This window comes from Capricornis sumatraensis, chromosome 22 (genome assembly GCF_032405125.1).
Source record: "Capricornis sumatraensis isolate serow.1 chromosome 22, serow.2, whole genome shotgun sequence".
Taxonomy (NCBI): Eukaryota; Metazoa; Chordata; class Mammalia; order Artiodactyla; family Bovidae; genus Capricornis; species Capricornis sumatraensis.
The window spans coordinates 27,132,378-27,145,325 of record NC_091090.1 but is presented as its reverse complement, the minus strand read 5'-3'; the positions used below and the strand labels follow the sequence as shown (position 1 = coordinate 27,145,325).

The window sequence follows — 12,948 nt, the reverse complement described above, 5'->3', positions numbered from 1 at the left end:
ACACAAGTAGGTTTTACTTTTATGAAAAAATTTAATAATGATTTTTGTGACCCTGTTCTTTGAACATAGCACTATTCAATCAAGCATACAAATGTTCTTGCTATTGGTAAGCCTCAGTAGTTTAAACCACTTCCCAGGAGAATCTATAAATAAAAGATTTCTCTGTTTCCTTATTTGAAAACTTCTGACTTGAAAAAGAAGACCTGTTGGCCCTCTTTTCCCTAAGAAACTCTCCACCATGAAGATTCATCTCTTTTTCTTTATTCTACTCTTTGGGGTCACAATTCTACCAGGTAACATAGGAATGGTTATGGGCATACTTGTGCTAATGAATTTGAGGAAGCATCAGTTTTTCCTTGTTAAACGTATAGTAATAATATAAGGATTGAAAGATTTTATGATAATGAAATGTGGTACTCCGGATTGAACACTGGAACATAAAAAAAGGCAATAGTGGGAAAACTGGTGAAATATGAATAAAATATGTAGTTTAATTAATAGTATTACAGCAATATTAATTTTTTAGTTTTGATAAACGTACCATGGATAAGTGAGATATTACCCTAAGGGAAGTTGGTCTCTCTTATCTTTGCAACTCTTCCATAAATCTAAAATGACTTCAAAATAAAAAGTGTAAAATACCTACAAGATCAATTCATTAGTCTCATCACCTTCATCCTGAAACAAGAGTCAATTCTTGCTGAAAAACATATTGTTTGACATAATCAAAGTGGTAAGTGGTAGTTGCTGCAGTATAAGGGAGAGAACTATTTATGTCTTTCTTCCTTTTAAGCTATTTCAATCTACTTCCAGCCTAGGAAGACTTTCTTAATATTCTGTCCTTGGTACTACAGGCAAATCATGTCCCTTGTTGGCCTTCCTTAAGATCACATGAATGCTGAGTGTAATAACTTGTACATGAGCTATATTTTTCATGAGGTTTTTCCCCTCAAGGATTATCTCATCACATCAGGTATCTAACAAGATTCTCTTCTCCTGAATTAATGTGTAAGTATGAATTGTACAGAAATAAAATAGTAAGTTTTGGAGATGGAGAGATCATTGAGTTTTCCCTTCTCCTTAAAGAGTTTAACGTGAAAGAGCAAGCTCAAATCTGTCCAGTTTATACTACTGGCACTGAAATTAGGCTCAATTCACTCTCTCAGGAAAATATTCTTTTGTAGTAAGAAGCTGACATTTTTTGGACAAGTGGAAATTGTAATAGACATGTACGAGAATGAATTAACTTATTTCTTAATGAATATTATAAAGTCCATCGTGACAATTTTCATTTTTGTCATTTCATTAAAAATTTTCACATAATAAACTGATAAATTGTCTTAAAGGTTGTAAGTGAGAAAATTCTATATAGGGGCAAAACATCAGAAAAGTGACAAAATAATACAATCAATTGTTAATTTAACTAGGAAATAACTTCCTCCACCTCCATTCAAAACTTGTTGGAAAAAGGATCTCTGAATTTTTTCCATATCTAGAAAGAACCAAAAGGAAATTCTATACAGATGCATATAGCTTTTAACATGGGATAAATCTTTTTAAGTTTCTTCTTTTAATTTCAACATTAGCTAAAATTAGTAGATCACTATGGCAAGTGTTTTTATGTTTTACTGGATTAATTTTTCCTTATAACAACTATATCAGGTGCTCCTAATAATGGCTAATATTATTCATTAATTTATTAACAAATTTTAAATTATGTGTTCTGTAGACTTAGAAATGATATATCACTTGAGATACAGTGGCATAGTTTACAACATCAGTGCTATTAACTTTTTGTATATTTTTTTCTTGTAGTTTCAAAGTGAGGCCATTATTATTGTTAATCACACATGTACCAAACTTTTAGAGAAATTCTATCATTAGTGATAAAAATATAACAGTAAAAGAAATACATCAAGATACATATTTTCTTCATAAAATTAGAAAGTGTATATGTGAAAATTAGATACTTTTAGACAATAATAAAACAATAAGAATGTTATCTTTCACCTTGTAGTTAACCAACATATGGTGGCTGAACTAAACTGGATAAAGTTAAATGTCTTATATATGACTCTAGAGTTCCTCAGTCGTTTTTTTTGTATATCACCTTCAGATGGTGAAAGTTCTCACTCAAAATTCAGATACAAAAACTCATTAATTTCCACTCCAACAGTTACAGATGAAAAAACATTTAGAAAAAAAATCCTTACATTTTCCATGCAGAGAAATTTCCACTGAAGGCACTTAGCTTTCCTCTTCATTTTCTAGAGGTTATAAAGGCTCTAGTTCAAAACTCTGTTATTGCTAACAATCACTTTTCTTTAAGTCTGCCATGTACTTTGGACATAAGATGGTATAGCTTTGTACAAAAAGTGGTAATCATGATTTTCCCCCTGTTTTCAAAAAGGTTAATTATAGTCTAAGAAATGAGATAGCAAGTCAGTGAAAACAAAAACAAATTATGGGTTGAGAAGATACTTTAGGAGATGTCATGCATGTTTTTAGCTTAAAATATTAAGTAGAGTTTTATATATTGTTTAAGGAAATTCCCTAACATGTTAAAATGCTCTAGATGCCAGATGAGTGATGCTATGAAGTAATTTTTGAGAGCAATAGAGAGATGACTTTCTTGAAAGTGATCTACAGAAATTTCAGAGAGAAGATAGTATTTGAACAGTGTATCTGAGGACAGAGACACTATACGTTTGGCTTATCACCACATTGCTAGAACAGTGATTTTCTTTCCTTTTTTCCCCCAAGGACTTACAGATTTATGTCTTTATTTATTATTGGAATTTAGTTGCTTTACAATGTAGAGTTTCTGCTCTACAGCAAAGTGAATCCTAATGCATATACATACACCCGGCCTTGTCAATGCAGAGCACTGATCCCTATGACACACAGCAGGTTCTCACTAGTTATCTATTTTATACAAAGTAGTGTATACGTGTCAATCCCAGTCTCCTAATTCATCCTCTCCCCTTTCCCTGCTTGGTGTTTACAGGTTTGTTCTCTATGTAGAACAGTGGTTTTGAACGAGGGGCAGCTTTGCCGCCAAGGAGACATTAGGCAGTGTCTGGAGATCTTTTAGTTTGTACTACTGGTACTACTGGCATCTAATGGATAGAGGCCAAGGATACTGCTAAATATCCTTCACTGAAGAGGATCACATCCCACAGCAAAGAAGTGTCCAAAGGGTCCATAGTTCTTAGGATGAGAAATCCTGCCCTGGGAGCTGTCACAGAGTTAGACTGGAAGTGAACTTAACAGTTGAATGAATAGATGCTTGCAAAGATGAGTATTAGTGATCCAGGGACACAAGCTTGGGGAATACTCATATTTGGAGGTGAGAATCAGGAAAAAGAAAACAATGGTATTTTTAGAAAAGTTAAAACAAGGGGAAAAAAGGATGTGGTCAGTTTAGGATGGCATATTGGACAATGGGGTTAAATGTGACGGAAATCTTGTCAAAATGAGCGTAATTCAAGTTTCTATCACTGGCAAATCATTTATGGGCTTGGTAATAATAACTCCCCTAAAATTATAGAATAAATAATGATATTTAAAAGTTAGTCTTTAAACTGTGCAGAGTAACGTTTTTGACTATAAACTGTGTCATAGTCTGCATTGCCTCAGTAATAGTGAGAAGACAGCTAATTTTTAATAGAAGAGGTAGGTTTTATACCAGATATTTATACCAAAAATAAAGAATTTTTAAGTCTATAGACCTACTAAGAAGTATCACCACTCACCACCAACTGTTGGAAATATAGACAGAATATCTAGACAGAAAAACCTGGGCTTTAAAGGAATTATTGGACACCAAACCTTAATGAATGACAGAAACTAGTGGCAAGATTTATTTGCTTTCATACCGTGAATATACAGTAAATATTTAAGTCTGACCTTAAAATTTAGGATTCTCCCATGCTATTTCTTCTTAATCTCATTGTATTTTAAGGTGCATACCTATCAAAAGTGATGTTAATGTTTTAAAAGTTTCCAAAATAAAGGGCTCCTGAAAGTATGTGGGTTAGCAGATAAGGTAAAATATGAAATTAAAATAGATTGACTTAGAATGGATATTAGAGGCTATCAGTCCAACATCTCTCAATTCCCTGAGTACTCCCAACTATCCTAAATAATCAACTTCTAGTGAGAGTCAGTCTCCAAACTACATGATAAAACATGGATCTTGGAGCACTAGTAATTTTTAAAATCATATTATGGCCAAAAATGGACCCATCTTTTAGTCACTCTTCTTTTAAAAAAAAATAAATGCTTGACATTAAACATATGTATAAGCTCATTTCTTTGGGGGGAAGTAAGTCTCAAGATATACAAGAGAGTTGTAGAAATTCAGACAAACTGTCTAACATTGCATCTCCTTCCATTAAAAAAAAAAAAGTGAAATCAAGCTATAATAGAAATCTCTAGAAGGAGAACTCACAAAGCACAATTACTGTGCCTTGCTCCATTGTGTTCAGTCTAAATGTGTGTGAGACTGAGAGATAAATTATGTGGACTTTTATTGTTACTTGGTACTATCCTACTGTTTGTCTTCAGTCACTTGTAATAAAGCAAGTTGGCACACCTCTGCAGTCCAAGACACTTTCTGATATCCAGGATTTACCTTGCATCAGAGGACAGTGCATTCACTTAAACGTCCTCAGTAAGATTTTCACAGTCATAAATTAGAAGGAGGCTTCTTCTTTTGTCCTATTCTGTACTCTTTTGCAGGCTTTCCTGGTGGCTCAGATGGTAAAGAGTCTGCCTGCAATGCAGGAGAGCCAGGTTCCATCCCTGGGTAGGGAATATACCCTAGAGAAGGGAATGGCAACCCACTCCAGCATTCTTGCCTGGGGAATTCCATGGACAGAGGAACCTGGCGAGAAACAGTCTACGGGGTCATGACACAATCCCATGTCGGACACAACTGAGTGAATTCCACATCACATGCTCTTTTGCTTCTCAGATAGTCTCCTTTTAAAATATGAGTGTGTCATAGTTAGATTGCTAATTTCAGTCACTGTTTCCTTCTTACAGCAAGAAAAAGATTTCCACACTATGGTAGCGTGGATATGAGGAGACAGTGCGTAAAAGGTAACGGTCGATGTAAAACTGAGTGCCATGTATCTGAAGTTAGGATTGCTTACTGCATAAGACCCGGATCTCATTGCTGCTTGCAGAAGTAAAGATGACAGAAGAAAAGAAAGAGACACATGCTCCAAGAAGAAGGGACCAGTGTTACTTTCTTCCTTCACAGCCTTTCTGTACATCCTTCCAGGCCTGTGTATCACTATCGTGCACAAAGAATTAAATAAAATCTAATAATGAACCATTCAGAAGCGATTCTATGTCACACACACATCTGGTGCCTTTTATTTTCTCTTGATCTCTCGGTACCAGAAACAAGCATGATTTATTTTATGCAAGTTCTTCAAGAACTATTCACATTTCTATACGCCCTGTGCTAGGTGGCATAAACAATGTTGGAAGAAACCCTAGGTCAGAGGTAGTGACCCATCTTATTTCTGAGATGCATGCTTCCATGGAGATGTGCTGTTATTTTATTATTAATCGCTGTTTATAGACTATCCCATGGAAAGAAGTATAAATCCACTGAATGTGTGAGGTAAGACACTGAGATACAGATCTCTCGAGTGTCTCCTGAGAGAGAGGTGGAGTGAGAGAATGCGAGCGTGTAAGAACAGAAGAGCAGAGGAAAGTCACAATCACTCCAGTTTCCACCCATTTGTTTATATAGTGAAGAAAAAATATCTATCAGGAGAATGAAAAGGGAGTGTGAAGGGAAGAAAATAATTTCATAAAAGAGAATTCTGACCTAGGAAGTCAGAAACTATGACTAACAGCTGAACTCAGCTCCTCCATCCTCAGAGGTGAGCCTGTCTGAGGAGACACAGGCAGCAGATGGAAGGAGGAGGAATCTTCCAGCTTGAGCTCCGCTCTGCCAGACTTCCTCTCACTACCTCCTCTGAAGGTCCAACAGTAGTTTTCCCCAACAGTCCTCTCAACAATGCATACATATCATGCATTTTCTACTCAAAACATGCAAATTCTTCTCTTATGATTTAAGGAATACAATTTAGTAAATTGTATCAACTCAGAATTCTTTTTAAAAGAAATCATCACTACCACAACAGAATAATAAAACAGAAATTTCCCTTCCTCCTAAAATAAATAATCCTTTGGTCATTCCACTAAAGAAAAAAGAAATCTATTGAGTGGAGACTTATGTACCGGACTTGGACTCAGAGGATGCAAGTATTTCCAGGCCCCAGCTACTCTCTTGATATTTTTACCATTGTGTCTCCTCACATATTCTAAATGCAAATATAAGATCTAAGGGTCTACGTGCATACTGAACATTATCTATTACTGTAAAATGCATGGAAAAATCATTTTTCCCTATTTAGATAAAATTTCTAGATATATTTCTTTCACAAGAGACTGTTTAATTTTTAGTTTTAATTTTATTTTAAAGTTGAATTTATTTTTTAAAAATAATTATTTTAATAAGCACAAGCTCCCATTGAAAGTGAAAGCTGCTTAGTCATGTCTGACTCTTTGTGACCCCATGGACTATACAGTCCATGGAACTCTCCAGGCCAGAATACTGGAGTGGTTAGCCATTCCCTTCTCCAGGGGATCTTCCCAACCCAGGGATCAAACCCAGGTCCCCCACATTGCAAGTGGATTCTTTACCAGCTGAGTCTCAAGGGAAGCCCAGCCATAAGGGAATACTGGAGTGGGTAGCCTATCCCTTCTCCAGCAGATCTTCCTGGTCCAGGAATTGAACCACAGTCTCCTGCATTGCAGGTGATTCTTTACCAGCTGAGCTATCAGGGAGGCCCATGAGCTCCCATTAGGAAACAATTATTTGCTAGACATACATCAGAGGCTTACCTGCACTCTTTCACATTTTAATAACTTAAAATAAACTGTGTTTAATGTGTTACCTTGTAGTGTAAATATCTTCAAAAGTATTTTTACAACATTCATTTCAAAAGACTTTCTCAACCTTAGCACTTATTGATATTTTAGTCCAGACAATCCTTTGTTGTGGCAGCTGCCCTGCACTCTGTCTTTAGCATCAAGACTTTTCTCCCCAACCCAAGTCTCTATATATCAGATGCCAATAGCACCCTTTCCTCTTAATTGTGACAACCAAAAACGTCTGCCTACATTGTTAATTATCTCCTTTAGGGGGCAAAATCACTCATGGTTTAGAGTCGTTCGTTTATAATTAAGCACTCTTTCTCACAGATATGAAAAGATATAAATGGAAACCAAAAAAAATCAGCAGTGTTTTCAGACAACCAATAAACTTCCCATGTTTTATGAGACCAAATATCTATTTTTTATATAAAAACATATCTCTATTTGCTTTTATGAGAACGAATTAGGTATTTATGAGAACAAGTATCTATTAATGATTTCTTTTAAAAAGAATGCTATTACAAATGACCTAGAGATGATGATACATTGATGACTCCAGAAAAAAAATTAGCCTAACTTTTGGACAGTAAATATATCAGCCACATGAAGAAAGATATTAGTAATTTAAATGCTTGAGGTGAAAGTTTGAGTATTATTTACCACCAGATACTGGGCCATCATTACTTCAAGGCCTGTAAAACAGAATTGAGAAGCCTAATATACTATTAATATGGAACAAATAAGAATTGAGTTTTTTAGTTACCAGCAAGAAATGGTAGATGGTGAGAGGTTTCTTAGAAGACATTTGAGGCATTTCTGAACATGCACTAGTCTGTGCTAGTAGAACGTCCATCTTTCAGTTCTTGATAGAGAAAACCAAAACCATCTAAAGTCTTTATTTGGTCTCTCCTTGTTTAATCCAGTGTATATTCAAGCTGCCAGCCTCTGCCTTCAGAACAAGGAACAAATGTGATAATCTTGAAAAAGGTAAACTCATGAGTATCAAGTATGAAATTATTCTTCCCTGCAGAAATCTTTTAATTGCGTGTGATATAAACTGAAAATTCTCTAGAATTTAATGAATTTCTGCAGCCAGAGAAGAAAGAGATGTCACAGATTATTCATATTGTCTTCAGAATTTCTTAGCAAAAAAGGAAAAATGCTTATAAATGGGAAGATTTCGGGTAACTTTCTTGCTCATGCACTGTAATTTTCATTACATTTATTGACCAAACAGCTAAATAATCTTAAATTAGTTAGCTCTCAAGAGCTGAAAGTTCACATTTTCCCCTCCTTTGGCCCAGAATCTAAATTTCCATGACATCATGTATTTCCCTTTATTTTTAGTTTCCTGTCTCAATTGGTCTTGATGAAACAGACACCACAGGGTATTGGATATTTTTGCTGTTATTCAGTAGCTGAATAACACTTAATCAATTAAAAGCATCATGTTGAAAACATCAAATTCAAGGGCAGGACTAGGAAAAGAAGAATTACCATCCAGTCCTGATATCATGCATTCAAACCCTATCTATCTTAGAATTTATTTTACCTCAGTGTCCTTGGGCAAGAACAAAATCTAATTCCAATTAGTGATTTATTTAGACAGCATCTGATTAATGACTTGTTTCTTCCCAGGTATGATGTCATGGGTTTTAGATTTGAAGATTAAAAAAATTACAGCTTCTGTCTTAAGGCATTCACTTATTGTTTACAAACTTGAGTTTTAAGTACTATTCAATTTGATAGAGTTAAAAAATAAATAGCACAGGGGATCTGCCCCCAAGATCAACATCAACTCATAATACTGACAATAAGTGAGCTAGATTCTGCCTTCCTCATCCCCTAATTTGTTTACCAATTCAATAAATACTAGTTGAGAACCTACTGTGTGTCAGCCTTAATGTGATAAGATTGGGACACATCAATAAACAACACAAAAACCCCTAGATTTGTGGAGCCATATTTTAGAGGTAGAGAAAAATACAAACAGTACTCATAATATATAAGCGAATTATATTAGAAGGTAATAAATTAAACAGAGGTAGGGACCCCAAAATACTGTTGGGCTGTAGTAATTTAAAAGGATCTTTCAGGGGTCCCTTAGTAAAAAGTTGCAATTAGAGCAAAAAAATGAAAAAGGCAAAGATGTGACCATAGGAACATACCTGAGATTTGTGAGAAATGCCAGTGACGCAAGGGTGGCTGGGCAAGAGTGGCTTAGGAGGAGAGTCCTGGGTGAGCTGGTCAGAAAGGAAGTGTACATACAAATTAGTCAGAGCCTTGCAGGAACTAGAAAGGATCTTGCCTTCTATTCTGAGAGAAAGCCAGTGGATTTTAGCCAGAGGAAAAACATTCTTTGAATTTTGTTTTAAAAAGACATCTCTGAAGTGCTTTCATGATTAGGAGATACTGAAATAATATGGTAATATATAATGATAGCTTGGTCCAGGGTGGTAACCAAAAAAAAAGGACAGGAAAGGTAGGATTATGGATATGTTAAAAGTAGAATTAGTCAAATTTTAAGAGATTTTTTTTCCCTTTAAGCTATTTTTTAAACTTATTTATTTTAATTGGAGGTTAATTACTTTACAATATTGTAAGCTACTTTCTAATCTGTCTCTTTCTATTCTTGACCAAAATTCTTAAAAAGCAGCCCAGACTCATAGCTCCTACTCTGTCACATCTTGTATACCCTTCTCTCCAATACATTTACCTGTATCAATTAACTGAAAATCTTCTTGCTAATATTATAAATGTCTTCTTAAAAGCAAATTCAAAGGCCTGTTTTAATTCTTCATCTTGCTGGAATTTTACATGTGGCTGGAACTGGTCACTCTATTGACAATCATTAACTGACTTCCCCATTTTAATAGTCTCTTAGATGCCGTGGCCTCTAGCATTTCATCCCTGAATATCCTTTCTTCTTGTTTTCCCAAGATTATCTTGTTTACTACAATGACTTCTTCTATCCCTAAGTGTTTTTCTCAATATCTTTCTCAAACCACAGAGCTGTATTTATTACTAGTTTGGGACTTATATATTTTGCTGGTTTCCAAAGTTTTAAATCTTGATATATCCAAGCAAAAAACCATCTTAAAGATATTAACTTTCTTCTAAAAATTCCTTTAAAATACTATACTTAATGGTTAGAATATATAACTGACAGACCAAGACTGGTCAAGTGAATTTCCAGCTCATAAGAAGGAACACTGCTCAAACTTTCCAGGTTCTTTAAGGTCTGGTCTGTGTTTAAAGATCTCCTCTAAAACTGAGCAGGATATCACAAGAAACTCAATTACCTTAAATCCAAACCCTGGCAAAATAATTCACTATTTCTAGGTTGACCTTGAGTCATCTATTTAACTACTCTGTTTTCATTTTCCTCATCTACAAAATAAGCATGACAACAATATATTCTTTGTGAGGTTGTTATGAGGACTAGAAAATGAATTTAATATATTTTAATCAACATGGATTTGATGGATTGACAAGATATTAAGGTCTCAGGAATTTCGATTAGTTTAAAAAGTACTACCCTGGCAAACGATTTTCAAAAAGGTAGGAGCATCAACACACATACACTGTCAGGTGTAAGATGGATAGCTGGTGAGAAGTTGCTGCCGTTTGGCCACCTCGTGCGAAGAGTTGACTCATTGGAAAAGACTCTGATGCTGGGAGGGATTGTGGGCAGGAGGAGAAGAGGACGACAGAGGATGAGATGGCTGGATGGCATCACTGACTCGATGGACGTGAGCCTGAGTGAACTCCAGGAGTTAGTGATGGACAGGGAGGCCTGGCGTGCTGCAATTCATGTGGTTGCAAAGAGTCAGACATGACTGAGTGACTGAACTGAACTGAACTGAACTGAACTGAACAGGGAGCCCAGTCTGGAGCTCTGTGATGACCTGGAGGGGTGGGAAATTTTAATGAATTACTCTATTGTACTTTTTCTGACACACATATATGCAATATTTAATGTTCAAATTGTATGTGTGATAGCTATGTTTATTACATTCTGTAGAGCAGATGAGTGGATGCTTTATCCAACATAAATAAGTACCATGATAAAATTGAAGGGAAAGAAATAAGCTTGACCATCAAAGCATCTTCTAAAGCATTCATTGCTTTACAACTGGCTTTTTAAATTTAATTTTTAAGAAACATAAAACCTTTTTATTAAAGTACCAAAACTATTTGCTTCTGTTTAATATAATTTAATGTATGAATACAAAGCTGTGAGTCTGGAATCTCAAAACTTCTTTCTTTGCATTGTCCCAAATGACTCACAACAAACTAGGAGGCTATAGGGGGGCTCCACTTTCTACTAAATACTTAATGTGCAACAAAACTGTTTTTCTATGTGCATCTATAAATGTTTTAGTTTTTAATAAATTACTGTATGAGTAAGTATTTTCATGCCTACTGTGTTACAGTCATCCAGAATATATATATATATAGTAAGAGATAACAAAGAATCAGAAGAAACCATAACTCTCATATAAGGGTTTATATTTTGGTTGCAAGAATAAAGTGTTGCAACAAATGTTCAAGAAAAATACATATAGTGAAATACAAAACTGTGTTATGTAGACTGTTAATAGGAACATATCCATTTGCTCTGGTATAATGAAAACAATTTCAATTAAGAGTAAGACCTGAAATCGACAAAGTATTGAACAAATGATACTGTAAAGAAATAAGGATAGGTTTTTAAAAGTGAGAAAACATGAAAATGAAAACTATAGGCTTTTTAAGAACTATAAACACCATCTTAAGGAAAGTCTGGGAAAGTCAATCTGCTCTTAATAATAAAGTAAGAAAAAAAGATAGGAGAGCAAGAGCCCCTAGGAGCCACCTAAAGTTTAATACTGATGTGAGCTGTAAGATAAGGTAAAAAGTGTATATAAGTAAAATGTTTTTATCTTGTTTATTGTCAGAAACAACTGGTAAATTGTGTTATAAAACAATTTTACATCTCAAATGCTCCATCTCCTATGCACATGATCTCATGACTAGAACAGGTTTTCTTTTACCCTTGAGTAAAAAGTCCCCCCTATGAAATATTAGATTGATGTCTAAGATGTCTTTCTTGATTGCAGCCAGAAGTGGACTTGAACCAAAGTATAGACTTGAGAGATGCCAAGAGGTTAAAGGAATATGTAAACCATTTTGTGACGATATTGAATATGATTATGGATATTGCATTAAATGGAGAAATCAGTGCTGCATATAAATGCTGGAAATCAGAGTACGATTGAACATCAAAGTCTGGAACAGAGTTGCATCCTATTGACCCAAGAGTGGGTAAAAAGAAAATGTTTGCCGTATTGAATGGAAATATGTACTTTTGAATCTTCAATACCATTATTTACACAAATAAAAATAATCTGCAGTCTCTAACCTGTTTTTTCTTTGCACACTTTCTTCGTATTTCAGATGGAAGAACATATTTATTCAACAAGGGAAATCTCTAATTGTGCTTATCATCTCATTTTGACCACTTTTGCTACTATAGGAGCTAGGAAAGAAAAGATATCATTTAGTTTAACAAGAGATTATTAATGTCACATACTCTTGTGTGCTTAAAATTATTTAGGCTACTTTGTCTGAAATACTTAAATTGTACTGTTTACACAGATGTCAATTTATCTTGTGATTCCATTTAATCAAGACAAGTACTAATTTCTGGACTAGCCACTTCAAAGTTGAGCATATTAGCTATCAAGCAGAAAACAGAAGCCACACCAGGGCCTACAGGGTACAAGAGAGACCTGTAGGCTGCAAGTTTGAAAGTGGAATGTCTGTGGCTCAGAGACACATTGTTCAAGGACTTTCACCCACATAGTTTTTATTATGCTTCCACAGATAGCTATGAAAGCTGAAAAGTTAGGTTTTTTGGTTTGTTTGTTGGTTGGCCAGGCTCCACAACATGTGGGATCTTAGTTCCTGGACCAGGGTTCAGACCTGTGTCCCCCTGCACTA

At 35.0% G+C, this 12,948-nt stretch overlaps 2 protein-coding genes across 2 annotated transcripts; both read left to right on the top strand.

Annotated features, from left to right (window-relative positions):
- The first annotated feature begins 238 nt into the window (after positions 1-238).
- LOC138097844 (beta-defensin 110-like) lies at positions 239-5,198 on the top strand. The gene is made up of 2 exons (XM_068994036.1): positions 239-293; positions 5,050-5,198. Exons 1-2 carry the CDS (start codon positions 239-241, stop codon positions 5,196-5,198), a joined length of 204 nt encoding a protein of 67 aa, XP_068850137.1.
- Positions 5,199-9,147: 3,949 nt separating this feature from the next.
- Positions 9,148-12,199, top strand: LOC138097932 (beta-defensin 110-like). Its single transcript, XM_068994158.1, has 3 exons — positions 9,148-9,201; positions 9,511-9,562; positions 12,066-12,199. Exons 1-3 carry the CDS (start codon positions 9,148-9,150, stop codon positions 12,197-12,199), a joined length of 240 nt encoding a protein of 79 aa, XP_068850259.1.
- Positions 12,200-12,948: the final 749 nt, after the last annotated feature.